Here is a 13,611-nt window from a genome sequence, read left to right as displayed (position 1 = left end):
ATCTGATTAGCCTGATAGTCTAAATTTAATGAGGAAAAACTGGGGGCTGCCAGTTGGATGAGGAAGATATTACATGCATAATATACACACAAGTAGCTTCCAATCCATATTAAACTCCTGTGTGGATGAGCCCTAACATAGCTACGCCTCTGTAAATTGTTATACTTTTAAGTATGTCTTTGCAACCAAAAGGGCCAGAAACCTATGGGTTTTAAAAATATATAAATATAAAAGATGAAATTGTCAAGAAACTGAACTCTGTGCCCAGGAGCAAATTCTATGCTCTCAGAAGTGTAGAAGTACCCAGATTGTGCCCAGCAGTTCTGAGGCTGGGAGTTGCACATATTACTGAAAAATGTTGCCTTTCCTTTCCTTTCCATTCCTTTCCTTTCCTCTCCTCTCCTCTCCTCTCCTCTCCTCTCCTCTCCTCTCCTCTCCTCTCCTCTCCTCTCCTCTGCAGAAAAGAAAACTGATAGAGGCTTGGCCAGTGAATCCCTAAACCTTCCTGTTCTGCAGCCCCCATTCTCAATGACACAGGTAAGGAGTCACAAATCACTCTGGAGAGCCAATGCTCAAGTGCAGGGGTGGGGAACCTGTGACCCTCCAGATATTGTTGCTGGACTTCAGTTCCCCTTGGTCCCAGCCAGCATGGCTAAAGGACAGGGCTTGTGGAATTTGTGGTCAGGCTACATGTGGATGGCTGCAGGTTCCCCCTCCCTGTTCTAGCATTGGGCGGAGCCTTTGAGGAGCTTCCTGGGGACCTTCCTTTCTGCTCCCCCCTCTTGATTAAAGCTTGTGTCCAGTTATTCAGATTCATTTACAGTTTGCTCTGTCCAAACTTATCTGCCAAGATAAGAAACAAGCTCCATGACTTATTCATCACTGCAACAGTGTTGTGAGTTGAAACCAGTAAATGCAGTAATACAGTGGTACCTTGGTTTTTCCGAATGTAATCTGTTCTGGAAGACCGTTCGAGTTTTCGAAACGTTCGAAAACCAAAAACTCAAAATGGAAGCCTCAAAATGGAAATCTCAATACAGAAAACTCAGTACGAAGGCCACATTTCCGGTTCAACTTCCGAGGCGCGTTCAAAAACCGAAGCATTTACTTCCAGGTTTACGGCGTTCGAGTTCCAAAATGTTTGTCAACGGAGATGTTAAAAAACGGAGTTACCACTGTACTTAAATACTAAATTCAATACAGTAGTACCTTGGGTTACATACGCTTCAGGTTACATATGCTTCAGGTTACTGACTCCGCTAACCCAGAAATAGTACCTCAGGTTAAGAACTTTGCTTCAGGATGAGAACAAAAATTGTGCTCTGGCGGCGCGGCGGCAGCAGGAGGCCCCATTAGCTAAAGTGGTGCTTCAGGTTAAGAACAGTTTCAGGTTAAGAACGGACTCCGGAACGAATTAAGTACTTAACTCGAGGTACCACTGTATATGCTTCTTTATAACCAATGTGGTGATCTGCAGTTGAGGCTGAAGGCAAATGAAAGTCCAATTTGGAAGAGTCCTCAGTGTGGTCTTGTCCTGGTGGAAACGGGCTGGTTTGTAGCAGGTTTGTAGCAGAAGTGCGGTTTGGCTAGCTCTTAAAATGTTCCTAAGAACCTGCTTCTCCAGATACAGTGCTTAGTTCTTAAAGAGCACTATCACCTGCCTCTTAACAGCTACTGTTCCACTCATGCCATGTTATAATAATAATAATAATAATTTATTATTTATACCCCGCCCATCTGGCTGGGCCTCCCCAGCCACTCTGAGCGGCTTCCATAAAAACCAAAAATACAGTAAAATATCACACGTTAAAAACTTCCCTGAACAGGGCTGCCTTAAGATGTCTTCTGAATGTCAGGTAGTTGTTTATCGCTTTGACATCTGCTGGAAGGGCGTTCCACAGGGCGGGCGCCACTACTGAGAAGGCCCTCTGCCTGGTTCCCTGTAGCTTTGCTTCTCGCAATGAGGGAACCGCCAGAAGGCCCTCGGCGCTGGACCTCAGCGTCCGGGCAGAATGATGGGGGTGGAGACGCTCCTTCAGGTATACTGGACCGAGGCCGTTTAGGGCTTTAAAGGTCAGCACCAACACTTTGAATTGTGCTCGGAAACGTACTGGGAGCCAATGTAGGTCTTTCAAGACCGGTGTTATATGGTCTCAGCGGCCGCCCCCAGTCACCAGTCTAGCTGCCGCATTCTGGATTAGTTGTAGTTTCCGAGTCACCTTCAAAGGTAGCCCCACGTAGAGTGCATTGCAGTAGTCCAAGCGGGAGATAACCAGAGCATGCACCACTCTGGCGAGACAGTCCGCAGGCAGATAGGGTCTCAGCCTACGTACCAGATGGAGCTGGTAAACAGCTGCCCTGGACACAGATTTGACCTGTGCCTCCATGGACAGCTGTGAGTCCAAAATGACTCCCAGGCTGTGCACCTGGTCCTTCAGGGGCACAGTTACCCCATTCAGGACCAGGGAATCCTCCACACCTGCCCGCCTCCTGTCCCCCAAAAACAGTACTTCTGTCTTGTCAGGATTCAACCTCAATCTGTTAGCCGCCATCCATCCTCCAACCGCTTCCAGACACTCACACAGGACCTTCACCGCCCTCACTGGTTCTGATTTAAAAGAGAGGTAGAGCTGGGTATCATCCGCATACTGATGAATACCCAGCCCAAACCTCCTGATGATCTCTCCCAGCGGCTGCATGTAAATGTTGAAAAGCATGGGGGAGAGGACAGAACCCTGAGGCACCCCACAAGAACCCTGAGGCACCCCACATCCAGAAGGATGTTATGGTCGATGGTATCAAATGCCGCTGAGAGATCCAGCAGAACTAGGAAACAGCTCTCACCTTTGTCCCTAGCCCGCCGGAGATCATCAACCAGTGCGACCAAGGCAGTTTCAGTCCCATGATGAGGCCTGAATCCTGACTGGAAGGGATCCAAATGGTCCGCTTCTTCCAGGCGTGCCTGGAGTTGTTCGGCAACCGCTCGCTCAATCACCTTGCCCAAGAATGGAAGATTTGAGACTGGGCGATAGTTGGCCATCGTGGCCGCATCTAAAGATGGTTTTTTAAGAAGCGGTTTAATAACCGCCTCTTTCAGCGGGTCTGGGAAGGCTCCCTCATGGAGGGAAGCCTTCACCACCCCACGAAGCCCATCACCCAGCCCTTCCCGGCTAGCTTTTATAAGCCAGGATGGGCAAGGATCCAGGAGACAGGTGGTTGGTTTCACTCGTCCAAGCAGCCTGTCCACATCCTCGGAGGTAACAGATTGGAATTGATCCCACTCAACTTGACTAGACAGAACTCTAGCACTCTCCCGCCCCGGCCCTGCTCCCACGGTGGAGTCTACTTCTTCCCGAATCTGAGCGATTTTATCTGCAAAAAACTTTGCAAAATCATTGCAGGAGAACATGTGGCCCGTACTGGGCCCCAATGTTGCAGGTGCTTCCGCTAAATTGTGAACCACCTGAAAAAGTCTCCTGCTGCTGTTTTCTGCAGATGCAATAGAGGCGGTGAAGAAATTCTTCTTCGCCGTCGCTATCGCCACTTGGTAGGCTCGACGTTGAGCTCTAACCTGTGTCCGGTCAGATTCGGAATAAGTTATCCACCACCGGCGCTCTAGCCGTCTCAACGATTGTTTCATTGCCCTCAGATCCGTGGAAAACCACGGGGCTGTCCGGGCTCCATGCAATCGGAGAGGGCGCTTCGGAGCCAAACAGTCAATAGCCCTGGTTAACTCCACATTCCAGCGGGCCACCAGGGAATCAGCTGAAAGGCCATCAACATGGGATAAAGCATCCCCTACCACTCTCTGGAAACCATTTGGATCCATTAAGTGGCGGGGGCGGACCATCCGAATTGGTCCCACCTCCCTGCAGAGGGGATGGGTTGCAGAGAAGTCCAGTTGCACCAGGAAGTGATCTGACCATGGCACTTCTTTCGTTTCGCTTTTACTTAGTGTCAGATCACCAACATCCATAGAGGTAAACACCAGGTCCAAGGCATGTCCGCGGCTATGGGTTGGGCCAGACTTATTCAGGGACAGCCCCATGGAGGCCATGCTTTCCATGAAGTCCCGAGCGGCCCCTTGTAAGGTCGTGTCGGCATGGATGTTAAAATCCCCTAGGACGACCAAGCTAGGTGTCTCCAGGAGAACATCCGCCACGACCTGAAGCAGCTCGGGCAGGGAATCCTTGGTGCAGCGGGGAGGTCGGTACACCAAAAGGAATCCTGTACTGCCCCTATTGCCCAACTTCCAGAACATGCACTCGGAAAACTGGGTCTTCCCAATAGGACACCTGGTGCAAACTAATGACTTCCTAAAAATCACTGCAACCCCCCGTCCCCGCCCACATGACCTGGGTTGCTGTGTGTAAGAGAAACCTGGTGGACAAGCAGCGGCAAGAACAGGCCCATCTGCTTCATCCAACCAAGTCTCTGTTACACATGCCAGGTCAAGTCCTCCATCCATGATCAAGTCATGGATGGCAGTGGTCTTATGAATCATTGACCTGGCATTGCACAGCAGCACCTTCAGGTCATGTGGGTATCCCTTGCTGATTCTAGTATCCATCCGGTCAGGACCAGACCTGGAGGCAGGAATAGTCCTCAGACAACGACTAAACCTGCCCCCTCTGTAATGACATGGTCTAGTCTTAGCGTAACTCCTCCTCCTACCCGTGATCACTGAGATCGGTTGCCCCAGTGCATCCCCCCCTGCGGGACATGCCCCAGCCATTTTGTGGGCTGGGGCCCACTCCCCGGCAGCCCTGACCCCTCCCCCTAACAACAAAATAACACCTTAAACAAACAAATAAAACCAATAAAACAATACAAACAAAAAAATGTAAAAATTACAAAAACATCAAAATAAAAAATAATTCCCCAAGCCCAACCAAACATCCATCCCACCCCCACCCCCCACATACAAAAAATCCAAAAGAATTTTTTTAAAGAACATTTAAAAAACTCTGTGCCCCTCCGGCAGTAACAACTGTCCTAGTGAGGCCTCTCAGGCCCCGCCCTGGGCCAGGTGGTAAGTGGCAAGAGCAGGGCCCTCAGGCACTCACTCAGGGGAGTCCATGTTGATGTTATCTTTGTATTTTGACAGTGCTAACATATCTAGCTAAGAATTTTTGATGTCCTCATTGGAATCCACACCTTCCTTTTCCATAATGTAATATTTTATTTATATACCTATTTTTACCTCACATTTTATCTTATCTTATATTTTGTTTGTTTGAAAGTTTCATATCCTACCTTTCAATCAAATGACCTACAAAACAGCTTATAACACATTAAAATCATACAAAAATTACCTAGCAGCCTTTTTTATCTGTGGCTGCTGATGGAGCCCATAGTGGCCTTAGCCTTGTTTCTGGAGTTCCAGGCCAACTTTTCCTACAAATTGGCACAGATTAATCACATGTATGACAGAAGGACGGAAGAGGGAAGACATGGGAGAAGGCTCTCTGGCCTATTCCATCTCATGCAAGTCTTGCTAAACCAGGGGTGGTGAGCTCTTGAGCCAGATGTGGCCCATAAAGCTATTTTTAGTGATCTGCTGGCCCTCTGCCAAAACCATTGTGGGGGAAGTCCTCTTCTCCCTCTGGTGCAGTGCCATTACAACAGGAAAAAGCAAGGAGATCTAAGATTGGAGCTTTCCTCTGCTTGTTTTTCTACCTCATGTTGCTTGTCATCCTCACAGCAGTGCTGGGGTAGGAGGAGAAGAGGAAAATCAAGGTGAAGGAGAGCCCTTTTTCCTTGGAATCACACAGGCAACGCAGCAGTGGGGAAAAACTGGCCCGGCTGTGTGTCTGCCCACCAACCACCTTGGCATGCAGCCTTGGGGGGGGGGGGAATCTTCAGCCCTTGGGCTGAAAAGGGTTAGTTGCCCCTAACTAGCCCATTCCAGTGCTAACTAGCCCATTCTGAATAAGTTGGAGTTTGTACAGTAAGTTGTTACTGTTTCTGAAAACAATATAAATAAATTACAGCTCCCCAAAAGGTCCCAGTGGCTGCTGCCAAGGCAAAAAGTGTATGCACAACAGCAAACCAAAATAAAGTCCCTAAACCAGTTGTGGGAATACTGTTGTATATTTCTATGCTACAAGAAATGGGATGTGGGCATCTAGGACTTTTAAAAAAATTACATTTGTATTAATTACATAAAAAGGACATATGATATTTTTATATCCAGAATAATCAATTTTTCAGTATTTTGCCATATATCTAAAATATACTTAGTACCGTATTTGAAATATTAAACTTGTTGCTGGACATTTTCTTCAGGTTTAGCTCTATTCTGTTCAATAAAACAAGTCTAAGGTTACAGTTCTGCACACACTTACCTAAGGATAAATACCACTGAATTCATCAGAACTTATGTCTGAGTAAACATGCATAATACTGCATTGCACGTTTTATTTTAAAAAAATTGGTAGTGTGTGCTTAGCTCTGGACACTTGAAGGACTGCCTCATGACCTGTCAGATTGTCATCAGGGCCTCTGAGGGGAGAGGACCTTTTCAGTGGCTGCCAACAGGCTTAGATTCTCTTGCCTGAGAGATCCACCTGCATTCCTCCCTCTTGACCTTGCAGATGGTAAAGACTCCTGGATTTCAGAAGCCCTTTAACAATATGGCAGGTTAAACTGCCTGTTGTCTGTTGCCACTGGTATTTGTTGTGTGCTTGCTGCTTCTGTTTTAGGTGGTTTCACTGCTCTCTTGTGTTTTAGTATTATAGAGAACTTTAAAAAAAATCTAGGTGTTTTGATTTTATTAGGTGCCTTGGTATTTTGCAGAGAAGGGTGAGAGAAAAATGCTTTTAAATTATTGGTTTTCAGCCAGTGAGCCATGGCACCCTGGGGTGACTTGAGGAACATTCAGGGGATCTCCAGGAGGGCATCCTTTCATTAACTTGCAACCCATACCTTCTTCTTGCATTGTCTCCCTCTCTTTCTTTCTGAGGAACCTTCAGGGGAGCTGGCAGCTTTAACTTCCAGCCCATTATCTTCCCAAAATAAAACAGTAGCAAAAAAGTGGGGAAACACTTTTGCATGACTGTCTATCTTCTTAGTATCAAACTTTATTTTGGTCACAAACCAACATAAAATAAAGCATACAGATTTTTTATCTTCTTAAAATCTCTTCCCCCATCCAAAACCAAAAACCAAAAGTCCTTCCAGCTTCAGTAACCAACAGTTCCTTAGCTTTACAGGGAAGGCTTGAGAAATGCAAGAAAATAACTAAGTAGCTTGATGGTGTGTGTGCTCTATAAGGAGGGATTTAAAAATAACCCTGAAAGTGTGGAGTGTTTTCTGTGTTTCTCTCTCCTTCTACCCCCAACATCCCTCCCCCCTTCTCCTCTACTTCTCCCTTCAGGCAACCCCCCTCTGCCTTAACAGTCACCCAGCTTTATGGGGACAGGGAGAATTTTTATTTTTATGACTTCAAAAACGGGACAAATTGGGGGCCAAAGAGGACAGGGGACTCTGTGTCCCCAAAATGGGACTCTCCTGTAATTATAAGGGACAGGTGGCAATCCTACTTTAATGTGACCTCTGTGTTCCCCTTTATTTAATAGAATTATTTTTTTAAAGAGAAAGGGTTCTCTCATTATCGAGATCACTATTTTTAATAGGTTTAATCATTTTTATTAAATACCGAAGGCACATACCTGTATGAACACACACTCCCCTGAAACATAAATGAAGAAGATCACAGGGATACTTAAAGCAATAACTGACAGCAGGGGTGAATAACCCCAGTATGGGGGCCTGATGAGCCACTCACAAGGACATGTCTTGTCCCCAAGATTCTACCATTTTTGGTAGTGGTGGCAAAAAGAAATAAATCACAGCATTGGGGAGGCCCAGGATTATTAAACTGCCCAGTCCAGCCCCTGATGGGAATACAAATTGTCTTCTCTTGAGTAATCAGATCAGTGCTTTGAGCAGAGAGGGGCCTCTGTATATTGCCTGATATGCCTGGGGTGTGGGGTGGCCACACCCATGGCTGGCATGCAGTCCATGAGGAGGAGGAGAAGAAAAGGTTAGCCACCCCTGATTTAACAACAACAATCTTTATTACGGTCCAGAGACCCAACAAAACATTACAAATCAATACACAGCTCATACAGCCTACCTCCAGGTTAATCAAACATTTTGTTCAGAATATAGGGCTCATTTGTTCTTTCAACCACCGATAAAAACTTTGCCACTGCCAACGTTCTAGCTTTTGTCCGGTCTTCCAGTAGGAACCTGACATAGTGAGCCTCTGATTTTCCTGGGAAAGTCACCAGCAAGGGTAGTATCAGTTCAGCCCTGGCCTGCTCATACTTCGCACAATGCAACAAAATATGATTTATGGAATCGATGTCTTGAGCACACGAGCAAAGTCTGTCCTGGTAGGGAACTCCTCTCAACCTACCATCCAGCACTGCAGAGGAGAAGACATTTAGTCTGGCTTTGGTGAAAAGCCTTTGATACTTAGGTACTGTCAGGTTTTTGATGTAAGACGTTAACTCAAAGACATACCCATATTGAACTCCTGCTGCCAGCGGACTACAGACTGCGTGTGATCGAGATTGCAGGTCACTGTGTGCATTGTCCCATAATCTTTGCTTTAAAACCTTTTGGGTGCCTTCATAACCCAGGTAATACAGTTGGGGGGGGGGGAGACCAATAGAGGTGGCTTTTTTAGTCATGGTTTCCTGCCATTTGCTGACAAATTCCTCATTGGTCAAATGTTGGTACAGACCCTTCCCTAGATTAAACACTGAAATCCTGAGCCAATGTTTTAGGGCAGCCCATCACGCTCTAGCTTAAATTGGGCATTCACCAGCTTCCAACAGAAGTACGGAGTTGGGGACGCAGTTAGGTACCTGCAGCAAAGATCGTATAAATTTTGCCGGAAAGCCATCTAGCTTTGGCAGGTCCCCATTATGCCAGACATTTGCTGCATACAGGAGTTGGGAAACGGGCTTTGCGTTGAAAACCCTTAAGGCTGCTGGAACATATTTGCCGCCCTTTGTGAAGAAGAATCTATATATGGCTATCTTTGTAATCTCCGCCTTTTGAAGGGAGGTTTGCCAATGGTGCTTCCAAGATCCTGTATGATGGAATGTGAGCCCTAGGTAACTGAAGAATTTTACCTGTTCAAGGTTATGGCCATCCAGCACCCATTTAGACTGGAAGAAACACCCCCCCCCCCCGATTTAAAGTTTGACAGCTACAGCATATCCATCCCATAAACTATCTTTTCTTAACTGCAGTATGCTTAATAACTAGACTCCATTGTTTGGTTCACAATGATTAGATGCAGTAGGAAACAAGCCATGATGTCATCACCAAAGCTGTGCATGGACACACACTGGCCGCCTGTGGGCAACATGCTAAGCCATGGTTTAACATTCTGGGAATAAACCTTGGTGCACCTTGTGCTCCCACATGCCTTCCTCCCTCTCTTCCACCATTGCAGCCACAAGGGGGTGTTTGGAAGCTTTTGCTTAAATTTCATAGCCATTTTCTCTCTTTTTCAAAATTTTATTTATGCATTTTCAAAATTTCAATACATACAACTTACAGTTATCTTTAATTATCCCATATCCCCTGACTTCCCCACCCATCCCTCCATGGCTTCCTATTTGTTTCTTGTTGAGCTGCATATTCTTTAATACCACCCAGTTTAATTCTATACAATATTCTAATTGTTTTTAACTGCTGCTTATAGGTCTAGCCCTACATGGAAGTTTATTTGACTATTATATTTCTTTAAATATTCTCCAAAGTGTTTCCACTCCTCACTTATATGTGACTCATCTTGATTTCTTATCTTCCCTGTCATAATTGCTCACTCCACACATTCGATTAACTTATTTTGCCAGTCCTCTTTTGTAGGGATTCCTTTGTCCTTCCACTTTTGTGCATAGATTATTCTAGCTGCTGTAGCTGCGTAGAGAAAAAAACAAAGTTCCCTCTTAGGAATTTCACCATCTGTTATACCCAGTAGGAAAATCTCTATTATGGGGGGAAATGTCAGCCTTAACATCTTTTTAAATTCTACATAAATAATTTCCCAATATTCTTTAGCTTGTTTACATGACCACCACATATGCATGAAGGTCCCCTGTATCTTTTGGCATTTCCAACATAGTTTTGATTATTTTTTATACATTATCACAAGTTTGCTCAGAAACCCATTCATAGCCATTTTCTCAACATGGTTGGTTCAGTTTTCTTTCCAGCAGCTTGCAAATGTTGTTCTTGTAGCAACCAGAAGATTTTCTTACACCTGTTTTACAGAGATTTATAACTGTCCAGTATGTTAAATCGCTCTGAATATCTATTTTTGTAGCACTCTCTTAATTCAAACCATCCACCAATTGGGATCCCTGTATTAATAAAAAATTCCAAATGTCCTCTTTCAATTTTACATTGCATATATGTTTCTCATTTCTATACATGAACTCTTTCTCCCATCACCCTCTCAATGCCATGCAAGATGATTTTTGAACACATTTTTGCCTCAGCCTTGAAATTTTTTCAGGGAATGAAGTTTCTATAAATGTTGTATCTTCTTTTTTGAGAATTCAATAAATGCTGCATTTGGAGATATTGATAAAAGGAGATAAACTTAAATGTCATATTTATTATTAAAGTACTATGGTTTTAAACATACCACCATGTACAATTCATTCAAACAATTTATACCTCACTCTTTAGAACTTTTTCTGACAATTTTAGAACCAAAATTCCTCAAAAAGAAAAATAATATTCTTCCTAAATTTTAGAAATATTGATTTGGTAAATCAAATACAATGGACTAGGGCAGCCTTACTCAACCTGTGGGTTCCCAGATGTTGTTGAACTACAGCTCCCATCACCCCTAGCTAGCAAGGCCAGAGCTCAGGGATGATGGGAGTTGTAGTCCAACAACATCTGGGGATCCACAGGTTGAGAACCGCTGGACTAGGGGAAGCAAGGGACTTAACTGCAGCAAATCACAAATCTGCTCTGCAAGGCAACACTCTTCCTGCTTTGAATGGGAAACCCAGCCTGTCCCACACTTTCTCTGGAACAGTCCTGTTGGTAAGGCCAATGACTTCTCATCCTCCTAGGATTTCTGCTCTTGCCTTCCCCACATTCTCCTCCACTTTTCTTTTTTGTGTGGCAAATATTGTTTAATAACACTTGTACTAGCACTCAAAGTGCTCAGGGTGGTATGCTCCTGGACTTGTCTCACTCTATACTTCCGAACAGTCCTTCACTTGAGTGGCTGGCTCCACGTCTGGGAAACCATCCCTGGCCCATGCTGACTGGGGATCATTGGAGTTCTAGTTCAGCAACATCTGGAGGCCCACAACTTGTCTAGTTCAATGGATATGCTCCATCCACTACACACTTCAAGTATATTTATCTGAGAGCCAATAAATTGAAACTCAATCCAGATAAGACAAAGGCACTGTGAGTAAGAGGTTCTCTAGACTGGATGGATGGGAGGTCCCCTGCTCTGGACGGGGTTACACTCCCTCTGAAAGAGCAGGTACATAGCTTGGGGGTTCTGCTGGATCCTTTGCTGTCACTTGAGGCTCAGGTAGTCTCAGTGGTGCAGAGTGCCTTCCATCAGCTTCAGCTGGTGGCCTAGCTACGCCCCTATCCGGACAGGGATGACTCTGTTGCCTGCTTTGTTAACCTCTAGGTTAGATTACTGCAATGCATTATAGGTAGGGCTGCCTCTGAAGATTGTATATCTTTAGGTACCAGGCGAAAATGTTCCTCTTCAACCAAGCCTTTGACTGATTAATATTCTGCAGCCTTTTAAATGTGTTGGTGTTTTTTTTGAGGGGGGCGAAGCTATTGGTTTGTTGTTTTCGTTTTAACTATTTATTTGTGTTTTTAACTTGTATTTTTATCTTGTGAACTGCCCTGAGATCGTTCGGTGAAGGGCTGTATATAAATCAAATAAATAAATAAAATACTTCTGAATCCATTGCTGTTGCTTGAGGCCCAGGTGGCCTCAGTGGAACAGAGTGCTTTCCATCCGCTTCAAATGGTGGCCCTGCTGTGCCCCTTTCTGGACAGGGACAGCCTAACTACTGTTGTCTATGCTCCAGTAGTTTGGATTCCTACAACATGTTATAGTTTCTGGGCCCAATTCAAAGTGCTGGTTTTCCAGCAGCTCTGGATCACAGTACAGTGGTACAGTGGTTAAGAACTTAATTCGTTCTGGAGGTCCGTTCTTAACCTGAAACTGTACTTAACCTGAAGCACCACTTTAGCTAATGGGGCCTCCTGCTGGTGCCACGCCGCTGCTGCCCAATTTCTGTTCTCATCCTGAAGCAAAGTTCTTAACCCAAGGTACTATTTCTGGGCTAGCGGAGTCTGTAACCTGAAGCGTATGTAACCCGAGGTACCACTGTACCTCAAGGACTGCCTCTCCCCATCAACGGAGGCCCTTCTTTGTGTGCCCCCTCCATGTGAGGTCTGGAGGGTGGCAGCACAAGAATGGGCCTTTTCTGTGGTGGCTCCTTGTTTGCAGAATGCTTTCTCCAGGAAGGCTCATCTAGTGCTTTCACTACATATCTTTAGGGGCCAGGCAAAAACATTTTTCTATAATCAGGCTTTTGGCTGATTAAACATTCTGTGGTCTTTTAAATTTGATTGTGAGAGAGGGTTTATTGGTTTGTTTATGCTTTTGTTGTATTTTCCTTTCCAATTTTGTATTTTTATGTTGTGAACCACGCTGTGATCTTTGGATGAATGGCAGTATACAAATTTTAAAAACAACAACAGCCACAACAACAACATAATTACTGCCACTCCATGTTCCTTCTGGAAGAAGGTTAGGATGTAAATTTAATTAATAAATAAATGCAATAATAACTCAAAGGGGGCTTTTTTACAATCAAGCAGTGTATAAATTTTATGAAATTGATAATACATAAATGATAATTTAGTAACAAATTAATTAATTAGAAAAATAGCCTCCTTAAAAAACAACTTGCCCATTTGCATTAGATACAAACTGGAAGGAAAATGTGGCCAAGTCCCAAGTGCTGGCAAAGTCCAGGCTCCCCAGTTGGAGAAGCAGCAAGAAACCCAGAACAGAGGGAGCAGCAAGTAGGCCACGGAAGGCCTGGTAGCTTGCCTCAGTGATGAGCTGCACATGTGAGAGAATGTGGGGAGTGGCATGAGGTGACTCTGCAACTCACCTGAGCCCAGAACCAGGAGGATTCTGGTCTGGTGCAAGTGTCCTTCTGAGTGAGCAGCTGTGGTGGCAGAAGTAGCGCCTGACCACAGGGCTCCTGGCAGACATTTTGCCCTTACTTTCTTTTAGGTGTAAACTGTATCATTAGACTAAAATGCCATGAAGATTTCCCCCAATCTATGTTCATGAAACATTTTGCCAAGCAAATGTACTCGTGGAGTCCCTAGCCCTGGAACTGTTTGAGATTTGATTAATACAGTATCTGTTGGAACAATTGGTCTGGAGTTGAAAATGGAGGGTAGACAAGGTGGCTATTTTTCATTTTCTGGTCTGCAACTGCTTGCATAAAGTGTTCTACGCTGCAAAGCGTAATACACTGGTGGCATTTCTTAACATTTAGTATGAGC

General features: G+C 44.9%; 1 protein-coding gene across 2 annotated transcripts in view; it reads left to right on the top strand.

Moving 5' to 3' along the window:
- Nucleotides 1–13,611, top strand: part of LOC310752230 (putative G-protein coupled receptor 173) — a 101,821-nt gene that overhangs the window by 40,205 nt on the left and 48,005 nt on the right. For both annotated transcript variants that reach the window (XM_083592174.1, XM_083592172.1), the window contains exon 3: nt 461–537. Coding sequence is in view for 1 of the 2 variants with exons in the window: in XM_083592172.1 (XP_083448298.1) it covers nt 461–537 (77 nt within the window). In the remaining variant the exon portion in view is untranslated. The remainder of the gene's footprint in view (nt 1–460; nt 538–13,611) is intronic.

This window comes from Podarcis filfolensis (genome assembly GCF_964270895.1).
Source record: "Podarcis filfolensis genome assembly, chromosome: 17".
NCBI lineage: Eukaryota > Metazoa > Chordata > Lepidosauria > Squamata > Lacertidae > Podarcis > Podarcis filfolensis.
This window is presented reverse-complemented; position numbering and strand designations above follow the sequence as displayed.